General features: G+C 45.7%; 1 protein-coding gene across 4 annotated transcripts in view; it reads left to right on the top strand.

Annotated features, from left to right (window-relative positions):
• LCMT2 (leucine carboxyl methyltransferase 2) overlaps positions 1–13,640 on the top strand; it is a 164,290-nt gene that overhangs the window by 85,697 nt on the left and 64,953 nt on the right. For all 4 annotated transcript variants that reach the window (XM_069640559.1, XM_069640562.1, XM_069640560.1 and 1 more), the window contains exon 8: positions 11,686–11,773. In XM_069640559.1, coding sequence (XP_069496660.1) covers positions 11,686–11,773 — 88 coding nt within the window. The remainder of the gene's footprint in view (positions 1–11,685; positions 11,774–13,640) is intronic.

Below are 13,640 nucleotides of genomic sequence, written 5' to 3'. Positions count from 1 at the left end.
TACTACCTCCTCCCGATCCTTCCTCTAACTCCCTTTTTCCTCTTTTTCTTTCTATACTCCTGTAGCGGATCATTCTCTCTCTCTCAACTCCATTCTGGAATAGGTGTCAGAAGAGGTAGAGGAGTCTCAGGTTAGAAACCCCTCTTTGGGCCTGTAATGGCCCGATGGAGCAATTTGTGGAAAACTTATTGAATTCAATACTTGACTCGTCAATTATTAAAATTCAATAAACTTAATAATAAAAAAAAAAAAATAATACTTGACTCGTCAAGGGATCCCAGCACTTCCTGGTGGAGAGGGCGCATCGTGTGTTGGCCCCTTCCCCAAACCAGGAGCCCCACCCCAAACTACCCTGGCTAGGCTTCTTAACTATCGATACAGGGATCTCATCCTCCGCCTGGCCAGAGAAAAAGGAGTCTTTCGACACGAATCTGCTGACATACACATTTACACAGACTTCAACGCCAATGTTCAAGCTAAGCGCAAGTCATACGACGCCGTTAAAAAACTGCTACGTATGAGGCAAGTCCCATACGCTGTACCCAGCAAACGGTGGTAGTGCAGCCAGCAAGTGCTGGGTTTAAGGCAGCAGACAGGGTAGCACTGATAAGTGCAGGAAGAAAAAGGGGTGGAGGGTGTATGGGAAGCAGGGCTAGGTCTCTCTACTAGAGATTGTAGGAGGGCGTATGTGAAAGTATTGATACTATTCAGTCATGTAGCATGTTAGGCAAAGTTTGCATGCAGTACCCTCTGGGACCACTACACACAACTAGGACCACAGGTGTAAGCAAAACCAACCTTTGGTATACGTCTGTACCACACAGTTTTTGGTAGCGGGCTGAGCAGCCAGGCTTATTTCAAGAAGGAATGTGAGCTTGTAAGGGTGTTACACAGAGGTCTAGCATTACAAGTATTCAGACACTTATACTCAAGGTTTCTTGGTAAAACACTTAGTCAGTTAGAAAACATTCACTAAAAGGAGGCAGTCCATATCACACAGAAATATACTACAGTACTTTACAGTATCCGGTTCTGAGACATTTAAACTACTTTGAAGTAGGAGCAAAAAGCCATAAGTTAATGATATGAATAATAGAGTTACTCTTAAACAGTGAAAATAGTTTGAGTTCACCAGAGGAGTTGATTCAATGCAATAGGTAAGCCAAAGTTAATGGGCTAGAGTCTTGTATAAGAAAAACGGTTCTGATAGTTTAAAGGGAAAAGTCTTTGCCACTGTTCTCAGAAGTAGTTCATCGAAGAAAGGTTTGTATGTCGGGTCACAAGCTGACTAGGCCTGCAAGTTACCAAAGTTATACGGACTTTCGCAGTGAGGGGTAAGTTCTCTCGGTCGGGTTTTCACAATACTCTTGTATTGAAGAAAAAGATGCAGCTGTAGACTTGCAGATCTCGCTGTTCCTGAGCCTCAGTCATGGGGACAAGAGGGAGGACGTTGGGGAATCCTGTACTGCACGGGGACTGGTCACAAAGCTGGCAAACTGGCAAATCTTCGATTCTGGTAGCTGTCTTAAAGCACACAAACTGGTGTCCTTCTCCCTGGCTATTCGGTTTCCTGCAGCACTCTGAGGAAAATGAAAATACAACCAGCTCAGAGAATGGTGTCCAGGTGGCTTACGAGTTGATTGGTCCCACCAACTCAAAGGGAGAAATCGTCCTTGAAGGGACCTGCAGCAGGGCTTCACCGAGCAAACCAACGGTCTAGGAGTTGCAGCAGCCATCCTCTTCCAGCTCCTCTTCGGTTCTTTCGTTCCAGTGGTCGACTCTGCCTTCCAAGCCAAGAGACTCGGCTTTTTTTTTTTTAATTTCAATTTTATTGGTTTTGTAAAAGTTCGACAGACAATTACATTCAAATACTGAGTCGAAAGAAAAAGATTATTCACAGCAAGTAACATTTTCATATCGAGCGTATAAAGTCTCTTGGAATCAAATAATTAACCAATAACGTCAACAAAACCCACTTTCTTTACCCCGCCCCCCCCTCCTCCCTTCACATGTCACCGTCCGGGGATTGAAAACAAATTTAAACATTACCAAAGAACCGCTTATATACTCATGACATAAGGCAAGTGTGGACAGCATAACGCAAGACCCTGGCAAGACAGGCTCCAACAGCAATTGACTAAAATGACACAAAATTTGGCAGTGTTTTGCACACATTCTTTTCACGTAACTTATGTAGCACGAAATTCTGACCATGCGTTCTCAACATTGGTACGATCTCCATGTAAGGCTGCAGTCAGGTTTTCCATTCTGTAAATACTCGGAGCAACACCCAGCCACTCAGTCTTGCTAGGGAGTGTGGCTCTTTTCCATACCATGGTTAGATAGGCTTGTGCAGCCATCAACAGACCTAACACCATTTTGGGTGCTTTCATGATAGTGTCCTCCGTTTCAATCAAGCCGAACAAGATCAGCAGTGGTTGTTTCTCTCTTTCGACATCACCTAGGTCCCTAATCCAGCTAAGAACCTCTGACCAATAGGCTTGGACCACTGTACATCCCCACCACAAATGCCAATAATCAGCCCGCTTCCCGCAGCCCCTCCAGCAGTATGGGCTTACTCCTTGATACATTTTGGCAGGCCGGGTTGGGTCATATTGCCATCTATACATTAACTTGATAGCATGTAGTTTATACTGACAGGATATAGATGATTTCGCCGTCCGTCTGCATATTTGAAGCCATAACTTCTGTGAAATTTGCCTACCGATATCAGATTCCCATCTGTCTTTGAGTGTCAAGGAGGGTGTAATATCGACCTCAATCGATGCCAGGTACATTGCACTTATCAGACCTCTGGAGCCTGTGCATGTCAAGAATTCTCTCGAATGGGGTAAGGTCCCTCTGCAATTGTTCTTTCCATATCGGCCTTGTCAATACCCCCTTGAGCCTCATGTACAGGAAAACCGAGAGCAAGCCTATGCCAAGCGCCTCCCGAAATTCCTGAATGGTTATAAAAGAGCCATTTCTCCATAGTTGACCTGCCCTTTCTAGACCAGCCTGGTACCAGGTCTCAAAGCATCTCGGATCCCCGGGGACCATAAGTGGCCCAGAGGAGAGGGCCATGTTGTAACTCCAACCATTTTCTTGCCCGGTTTCCCTATTGCCCATATTGTGCCTATAATGGGATGAGATTTAGATTTGATGCTATTACGTAATTGGGACCCAGGCACCCATAGCCATTCACCCAAAATAAAGGGACGGAGGTGATAGTTATCCAGGGCTATCCACTGTGGCTCTGACTGCTGCCTGACATGTGGAAGGAGGACCCGGAGTTGGGCCGCCCTATAGCATGTTTCGATGTCCGGTAGGCCTACCCCTACATTATCTTTTCAAAGCTGGAGCAAGGATCTCGGAATTCTAGGCTTCTGGCCGTGCCACAAGAAGGCTAGTAGCAACCCACAAGAAGGCTAGTAGCAACTTTCTTGTGTTCGGGAAGTATTCTGGGGGCATTTTAATGGGAAGCATTTGGAACAAATATAGTATCTTAGGGAGGATCACCATTTTTATGGCATTTAGATGGCCCAGCCAAGAGATGGTGAGCTTGGACCATCTTTGAATGTCTTTCTGAAGGGCAAGTGACAATGGTGGGGAATTTGGCTTCATATGGGGATCCTAGGTCCCGAGTAACATTAATACCCAAGTATCGGAGCGTGGTGAGGCTAACTTTTACTCCTAGGGGGGCAAAGCGTTTGACCTCAGAGTCTCTACTCTTGTTAATTGGGAGGAGGACAGATTTCGCAGTGTTAATTTTCAGGCCTGCCAACTGACCATATTCTTCAATTATTTCAAGCGCAGCCGGGACCGAATCTAAGGGATCAGTTAAGTGTTATAAGATATCATTGGCATATATGCCCAGTTTGTATTCTCAATCATCTACTGTGATACCGTTGACTCTACTATCGTGTCTCAATTTTTGAGCTAACGGTTCAAGGGACATTACAAATAATATCGCTGACAGTGGGCAGCCCTGCCTCGTCCCCCTTTCCAGTGGAAACCATTGTGAGAAACCTCCATTCACCACTACTGAAGTTGTGGGGGAGGTGTACAGCGCTTTGATGGCACGGCAGAGTTTTGGCCCTAACCCGTTCGAGACCAATACCTGTCCCAGAAATCCCATGACACCCTATCAAAGGCCTTCTCAGCGTCTAGCGACAAAAGTGATGGGTCCCCTCCCATACCATGTGCCTCGTGGAGTAAGTGAAGTGTTTTTCTCATAGTTTCCGCGCCCTGTCTCCCAAGAACGAAACCAACTTGGTCAGAATGTATTAACCTAGGGAGGTGCGTTTCAAGCCGGGCCGCAATGACCCTGGCATAAATCTTAGCGTCGATATTGAGGAGAGAAATGGGATGATAGGAGCTGCAGTATTTAGGATCTCTACCCTCCTTCGGAATGACTGCAAGGAGGGCCTGAGAGAAGGATGGAGGAGCACGACCTGTGTCGAAGATGTGGTTGAACAGAGATGCAAGAAAGGGGGCAATGAGAGTGGAGAATGTCTTGTAGAAACCGGGCGTGAATCCATCATCTCCTGGGGCTTTACCTGTCTTCAAGCGCTTTATGGCTTCTACAACTTCCTCCTCAGTGACCGACATGTCTAGGGAATTGGCCTCTGTGAGTGTGAGCGAGGGGATCCGCACCTCCTTGAGGTACGTGTCTATGCTTCCCACAGGAGGGGGTCGCTTACATATAGATCTTCATAGAAGAAGGCAAATGCTTCTTGTACGTCCTCGGGGGAAGTCACTGTCGTGTCCATGAGGGTGCCATCCGTCCTTTCGATAAGTTCAACCCATCTCTTCGCCTTCTGTGCACGGAGACGAGCCACCAAGAGGGCATCCGCCTTGTCGCCCTTCTCATAATATTTTTGTTTAAGGTATTGTAGGGTGTGGGCAGTTTTGCCCACGATAAGTATTTTCAACTCCTCTAGCTTCTGCAATATACTTGGGCCTTTCAGATGGGGAGGGCTGTTCCAGGCTCTGGGCCTTACAGAGCCTTTCCCTAATGCCCTTCTCTATCAAGGCACGTTCTCGTTTTTTTGGGCCACTTCCCTTATAAGCACCCCCCTCCAAGTTGCCTTGGCTGCCTCCCATATGGATGTCTTCCCTACCTCCCCTGTGTCATCAGAAGCGAAGAACTGCTCGATCTCGGTTTCCAAAGCTTCCTTGAAGACCGAGCCAGCCCATAAGGAGTCATTACATCTCCATTTGGTATTCCGGAGGGCCAGGTCGTTCCAAAGTATATCCACCATAACCATATCATGATCCGTCCAGGCTGAGGGGTAGATAGTTGCCGCTTGCAATGTGCACAAGAGGCCATCTGAGAGGAAGATGTAATCGATATGCGTGAGCGTGTCGTGGGGGAGGGAGTGGAAGGTGAAGCCTCTGTCCGTCGGGTGCAAATGGCGCCAACTGTCCACGAGACCATAAAGATTAAGGGTTAGTTTAATGTCTGCCTCGTTCCGCGTGTTGGGTGGATCTGCTACGTCAGCTCTAGTTTGTCTATCCTTTGAGCTGTCCATTCACGTGTTAAAATCGCCACCGAGAACTATGTGTCCCCTGGCCATGCCGAAAACCTTCTCACTGATTTAGTGAAGGAACCTATTTTGCCCTTGGTTAGGCGCATAAAGCGTAGCAAAGGTAACTGTTGTGCCCCGTATGCTTCCCACGACTGAGAGCCCTCCCCTCCCCTCCCTGTCCATCCATGTCTCAAGAATTGTCATCCGGAGGCCTTTGCGGATTAGGATCCCCACTCCCGCTTTTTTCGAGATACCCGAGCTCCAGAAGGCTGGTCCGATCTCCCGTGCTGGGGTCACTCTCTCCTCACCCTTTCGATATCGCGTTTCTTGGAGAAATAGAATATCTATATTTGATCTCCTAAATTCCCTGGCAACCATGGATCTCTTTGTGGGGGAGCTCAAACCCTTACAGTAGAGCAGAAGACTAAGTTTGGCCGACTTAGTCACGCAGCTGCTCTCCGTTGTAGCCAATCTGGGTTATGAAATTAGTAGAATCTTCTTCCAAAACGTTTCTGTGTTCAAAAGGAACTACTTATATCTAATTTCAAAATAATGCTCAGAGGGAATCCAAGTTTAAGATAAGTTGAATAGAGTTTTATCAACAAAATAATAATGGAAACCAAACACTAATACAGTCTTAGTGAGGATGCAGCTACACATCTCTTGGTGAGTATCGACTTAATATGCCAATGCATTTCGGAGTATTACAACTCCTTCGTTAGGGCAAGTCTAAATGGTAACAATATAATAACATAACACAAATACAGATGCACATAAGCAAATACAAAACCATAAAAATGAAAATTCAAAACACATACCAGAGTGTAGAATGTTGGAATAAACGTAGAAGTGCATATTGGAGAAAGAAAAACAGAAAAATGCAATGAGTGAAAGAAAACGGAAAACAAAATGGTGCTTAGGAAATAAAGAGACAAAAAGTACCTCTACAACGGTGTGTAGCCAATGTAAGCTTTTGCAATGTCAGGCGTGTTGATTTCAATATACACGCAGTCCATTAAAGGACAATGAACAAGCGGCTTTCTAGAAGCATGAAAGTTAGAGTAATCAGATGGCTGAATAGATTCAAGTAAGTCAAATTACCTAAAGTGATCGTACTAGAACGCGGAAGTACCTGTATGTGCAGCGCGGCCGTCTGAAAAGCCGTCCGATCGCTGCTGTGCATCGCCGTGTTATGGCGTTGCTAAGGAAACGGTTATTTAAATAACGACGTGACCGCATCGCGTCTGTAGAAAGGTGCGATGCGGGTAGCTTCAAAACAACTCTGCTAACACAGTATTGAAGCCCCTATTAGGCAAACCAAGTATATGTGTAGCCTAATGGTGGTCATAGAGGAATAATGGAATACATACTCTCAGAAAATGAAAAATGAAAAAAACATAAAAAATAGAAGAAATACTGCGCAGATGAAGCATAACAAAAACGGTACAAGAATGATGCATATAAATGAAAGAATAAGATGGCATACATGGAGAAATAAATGGAAAAATAAATAAATAAAACATACATGAAACATGTCGCAAGGGGTAACATTAAGGGAATGCCGCCTTGGGTCCCAGACTAAATGTCCGGGAGGTGCGTCAACAAAGTGTGTACAGATATGTGTGTGTAAAAAACTGAGTGTGCAAATGGAAATAAAAATAAAAATCAGAAGGCAAATGACCAGCTTAATGTAACATGGTAGGCATGAAGACCTGTCACAAGTGGTAGCATAGATTAGATGTCACCTGGGGTCACAGACAACAAGCACGGAAAAACGACTTTTGAAGCAACTAGAGTGGCAAAAAACAGTGAAATACTGTCATACGCAAAGAATGATACCATAATACATCGGGTCCAAAATGTATACAGTGGATCCGCAATGTTCAGAGCCATGAGTGATTGTAGAAACAATATATAATGTCACAATAACATGATCAGATGCAGCAATGATAGTTAATCTCTTCATTGAGCCCATTTGGAGACAGGCTCCCAAGTTTGTCTATCCAGAAGGTTTCTCTCCTGTTTCGCCGCAGTCCCAAATCCTCAGGTGGGTTTACTTGGTTCAACACCTCTAGGATCAGAAACTTGATTTGGGTTAAGTTGTCTGTTTTCACTCCAGCGGCGAGCCACCGCTGAATTAGGATTGGAGTTACGGATACAAGAGCGATGTTCCTTCCAGCGTGCTTTTGCTGCTCTTGTGGATTGACCTACATAATACTTCCCACATGGACACTTGATGCCATATATATAATGTTAGTACTATCACAAGTTCCAAATGTTCTCAAAAAGATTTTGTGGCCTGTACGTGGATGGTGTATTGTGTTGCCCTTCAATATCAGGTTACAGTTGGCACAGTGAAGGCAGGGATATGTCCCAGTCCTTTGGGTAATAGGTACGTACAATCTGGGTCGTGTGTGAACGAGTTCGTCTCGCAAATTCCTGCTCCTCTGGTATGCGAAAACCGGAAGTTGGTCAAACAAATTCTGTACTCTTATATCATTTTTGAAGATGTTTCTTGATTGAATTTTTAATTTATTGCTCTGGACAGAGAATTTAGAAACATATACTGGTGATTTAAGCTCTCTTGGGGATTTATCAGTGTTAGATAACAAGGTACTGCGGTCGCACGCGTTCACTCTCTGAGATGCTGAATCTAGTTCTGATGCTTTGTAACCACGAGCAAGGAATTTCCCCTTCATTATCAATTGTTGGGCTAGGCAGTCCTCCGGATCACTCGCAATTCTTTTTAACACGCAGTAATTGACTGTATGGCAGGTTCCTCAAGAGACTTGGTTGGTGGAAACTCAATCTGTGTAATAAATTGTTCCGATCAGTTGGTTTACGGAAAAGTGTAATGTTATAACCGGTATTCCTCTTGGTTATTTGGACATCCAGAAATGTGATCTTATCTTTGGATATTTTATTGGTAAATTGGATACGACGGTCAATGCTATTCAAATATTTGAAAAAAACATCAAAAGTAGCTTCTGTGTCTGTCCAAATTCCAAAAACAACATCTATGTATTGTGTCCATAGGTGTATGTGTTTGTTCCAATCAGGCTTTTGTAGTATGTTGTCCATTTCGAATTTGTGCATAAAGCAATTCGCATAAGACGGTGCCATGGTGGCACCCATAGATGTTCCGGAGACTTGTAGGAAAAATTTGTTGTGAAATTGAAAATATGGATTTTCCACTACAAACTGGAGGAGAGCCGTTATGAATTCTTTTTGTGCATGGACCTCTGGTGTTTCCAATAATAGCCATCCTACTGATTCGATGCCTAAATCATGGGGTATGGATGTGTACAGACTCTTGACATCTATGGTGAATAACAGGTGTTCTGGTTGAAAAGTGACGGTGTTGAGCTTCTGTAGAAAATGTGTGGTATCTCTGATGTAAGTGGAAGTCTTCTGAATCAAAGGTTGGAGAAAGAAGTCAATGTACACACCTAGCGGTTGATTAATGCTGTCCATGCCTGCGACAATGGGTCTTCCTGGTGGTTTGGTTGAATCTTTGTGGATCTTGGGTAATATATAAAAGTTGGGGATTCTCGGGTGGTTATTGTTCAAGAATTTGCGAGTGTGTTCATTTATCCATTCAGGTTCCATGGCTTTATCAAGTAGTGTTTCAAGGTTTTGTTTAATTGCCACTGTAGGATCATGATCCAAAGGTGCATACATGATGCGATCTTGTAGTTGTCTGTTGCATTCAGCATCATAATCAGTGGTGTTCATTATCACCAACGCACCTCCTTTGTCTGCTGGTCGTACTGTTATATTTTTTTCGCAATAAAGATTCCTGATGGTTTTCATTTCATGAGGTCTGAGGTTCTTATGTGGTGGAGTCTTGTAGCTAATGCGTTCGAGGTCCCTGGTCACTAGTTTTTGAAAAATATCAATGGATGGTACATAGATTGATGGTATGAAACCACTCTTGGCTCTAAATTCTTGGAAATCAGGGGCATTGGATGCGTTCTCATGGATTTCTAATTCTTCGAAGAAAACTTTCAATTTGAGTTTCCTCACAAGTGAATACAATTCGATCTTTGTGTCAAACAATGTCGTGCTGTACATAGGTACAAAACTCAAGCCCTTTTGTAGTAGGTCTTCTTCCATCTTACTTAAAGTTTTATGGGATATATTGATAACTAAGTTTTCTTCAGAACTTCAGAAACAAGCCACAGACACGACTCCAACTAAAGGTTGTGTATTGACCTTTAATTCCGGTCCCGGGCGGTCCCCAAGGAGAGAAGTCCACGCACAGCCTCTTCAGGCCACCCTCATGCGCGTGGCCTAGCCCAGGCCCAATGCTCAGTGTAGTTCATTTCGGTAAGCCTCAGGGATCGAGTGGGGGGGCCGAGGAGGGCACACGCCCTGAGAAACAGGGGCCCAACCCTCAGCCCTCTGCTGCCTGGAGAAACCTGCCCAGGGCTTCCTTCCGTATCTCCGGTACTCAGAGGACTGCGGTTCTTTCCACCTATGCCACTGGGGGGAGGGCGGATCACAACACGCACCTCAACAGCCCCAGGCCTCACTCACCAATCGATTCATCAGCCGAGTTGGAATCCAAAAGGGGGCTCGGCGCACACGGCGAGCAACAGGAGCAGCTCAAGCAAGCGGGGTGAAGAGAGGTGATACCGCGTCACCGTAGGACAGGGGTGTCTCACGGGCCTGATCCAACGCCGCACGGGATCCGGCGACCAGACGGTCCTCGTCTGGGCCTCAAATTCATGAACCTGGAGGCCGCGGGACAGCTGTCTGGGCCCGCTGGAGGAGATATGCGTATACTTTAGAGTGGGCCCCAGCAGCGATGTGGGTTAGAGCGCTCTCCCCGGTGCCGCGCGTAGAGGAGGCACGCAGGCCCCTCCAGCCTTCGTGCTGCGTGTGGTGCAGGGGGAGTTTTCTCCCCGAAAAAGGCTCCGTTTTGCTTCGGGTGGTGCCTGGATACTTCCGATGCTGGTTTTCGTCGATGAAGTAGCAGATGGGGGTCTCGTGGTGGGGGCTCAACCCACTTTTCAGGACCCTTGCGCGGAGCCTACACGGAGAGCGATACCATCCGTGCGCCCCCTGGTGGCCAGTCGAGACTCGCCTTTTTAAACCGTTTTCTCCCATTCATTCCAGCTTAGCTGCCACTCACCCAGCAGGGTGGCTGTCCTTGCTAGACAGTCAGCCAGTCAATCGCGTCAGAGTGCATTCGGGTCTCCTAGGAGACTAAGCACAGGGAGTTTCGGGCACCTCCCTCACTTCCTGCCCAGCCCAGGCACACGGGTGCCAGAGGCGGTCTTCAGTCCTGAAGCCCGCCAAAGGCATAGAAACAAAGGGACCAAACCTAGTTTGGCGCACAGAGACAAACTCTAGAAGGACCTTTCCAAAATTAAATGGCAAAAAAAGAAGACCGGGACCTGTTTAAACAAAGGGGGCTCAGACGCCATCTTGAAAAACATGGCCCCCGCGATTTTTAGCAACCGGGAAAAATCATGGTAGTTCGTTGTAAAATCATTGCCACCGGCCATTTCGATAGGAAAGGGTAGCATTTGACTGCTACATGATTTTCTAGACATAAGGGATACTAGGTAACCCCTCCAGCACTCCATTGTAAGATAGTGTGTGCTTGGTCTAGGAATTTGGAAAGACAAGTAAAGCCAATTTAACTTTACATTCTCTTGGAAACACAGCCTAATAAAGCTTCCCTGTGTCACTGCACTGAGGGTGCTGTGTGACACACATGAAAAGATGATGCCTGTGGGGTTGTCTAAAACTCCATATCCAAAGAACACAAGAGTAAAACACACATCCAAATACATGAGAGTGGGGAAAAAGGACTCGCACTCTATCCAAGTAAAAAAAAATCAAGTCCTCAAAATCCAGCAAAGTTGTTGGGGGTCTCTAAGGTGAAGGGAATTAGCACATTTATGAGAATTCTCCCTAACATAGCAGCATGGGGATGTGGAGGGACTGTGGATGCTCCTATCAGGGCGGGGGGAGTAATGGTTAGTTCTTAGGCTCCCCCATATCGCGGGACGGTCATTGTTATGTGCTTTAAAGCACTGGGAACTTTCTTATTGGTTCATTGGTCGCACAGTTGTGGCTGCCTGTGCTCTGTGTCAGACCAGTCGTTACTTGGGTATTCACTGTGCCTTTATCTCATTTTTAGGAATGGCACCTGAAGTGTTCTCATTATTTCATACTGCGTGCATCCAAGGGGAGCCTGGCCAGGACAGAGAGCGTGTACCACAGTGCAGGTAAGCAGTTGCTCTGCCATACCACCTTAGTCCAGCTCTTCAGGTTTGAGTTCTCTTTGGCCCTTGACCCATGTAAGGATATGGCCTTGCCCCCTGCAGCTCGGGAGATATTGTATGCAGTGTCTAGAGAGAGAGAGAGAGAGAGAGAGAGAGAGAGAGAGACATTTCTCTTCCAAGCATATAAGCACGGGATGTGTATGTAACTATGTAACTGTGTATGGGGTGATGGCTAATATTTATAATTTTTCAATTTCACCCCAACAACTAAACAAACCGGTATTTGCTGTGTGACACTATGTATGCTTGTATGAGGTCATTGAAATACCACTTGTTAGTGCCTCAACCTCCTACCGCCGTCACCACAGACTCTGGGGGCTGGAGTGGGTGAGGAATAGGGAATTTCAGGACTGATGTTTGGGAGTGTGCAGGCTTGATCACAGATGAGTTTACAGTTCAGTAAGGTGTAACACTAAATGACCCGAGATGTGATGGCTGTGAGATCAGGCCTGTGCTTGGCAGATGGAAATAAAACACTGAACTCTGTTATGAGCACAAATCACTAGTCACCCTTTAACCCCACCTCCTCATCCCTATTTATCCCGGACCTTTACCTGGGGTCCAATTTAAACAAAAAAGGAAATGCTCGCGCACTGCTTTCAAAACGTCATAAACTCACTTAGTTTTCCCAATCATTCTTCAATAATGCATTATAAGAGTTCAATGGGTTATGGCCATAAAAGATATATCTTTTTTATGGTGGTGTATTTCTATCCAATTTAAATAATTTTTGCCAGGCATGTGCAGGTTGAAGAGGGAGTCTGGATCTTGCCACCCCCTCCCATCAAGGTCATGACAAGACGGAAGGCCAGGAAACATCGCAATCACCCATTATATTTCAGACGAATCCCAAATGGACCAATGATCGATAAATACACTGAGAGGTATCCTCTCAGTCAGCCATACCGACCTGGCACAGTACAAATCTATTCATGCGTGGATGAAGAGCCGAAGACTATGGTCAGAGACACCTATATGGACAGCCTGGACTAAGCACCAAGAAGCCATGCTGCTGACTTCTCTAGGGACACCACGACCTAGCAGCGTTGGACATGAAGCTCACGTGCAATCAGCACTGCACCACACAAACACACACTCTAATACATGAAGAACATGAGCGTACAGTTCTATAGTTGGAGGACAGATGCATACACATGCTGTCATTGCTTTTATTATGTTGCCATTAGCTAGGTGCAGCAGCGCAGAAACCGCAAGAGACAGTGGATCCTGAGCAAAGCTTGCAGATGCTTAAACACTAATCACTTTATCGAACTGCAGGAGCCCCTATAGGACCTGACACCCTATAGGACCTGACAGAGCCAAGTGTGACTAACCTATGGAGAATATAGCATCACGTGAACAATGTATAAATCGCATTATAAGGTTTAGGAAAATTACTGCAGGCCTCAGACCACTGTGCAAGGGACGAGCTAAGCTGATTGAGCAAGACTTGTGAGGCAAGGCCCAAAGCCAAGGTTAAAAGATACAGAAGACATTCCAAACCCCAGACGACAAAGGGACCAACTACAGAAAAATTGAATAAAATCCTCATTATTTGGAGCTGCAGGACTCAATTTCATGGTCTCTAGACACGTGATGCAGTTGAAGTAGACAATGGACAGTGATCGGCAGTGGGAAGAAAAGAGCCGATCCCAGGACTCCGGACACAGGCTGCAACAAATGAGCAACAAAGTGTTGTGAAGAGCGCAGCATGGTCTCATAGGCAAATCTGGTACACACAAGTTACAATACAGACACATAATCGTTCTCATCACCTTGAAAAGGTGCACAGTGAGCTGAGAACCGCTTC

The sequence above is a fragment of the Ambystoma mexicanum genome, chromosome 7q (assembly GCF_040938575.1).
Source record: "Ambystoma mexicanum isolate Mex_15411 chromosome 7q, UKY_AmexF1_1, whole genome shotgun sequence".
NCBI classification, from domain to species: Eukaryota; Metazoa; Chordata; class Amphibia; order Caudata; family Ambystomatidae; genus Ambystoma; species Ambystoma mexicanum.
The sequence above is the reverse complement of the archived record's forward strand: the minus strand, read 5'-3'. Positions and strand labels throughout refer to the sequence as shown.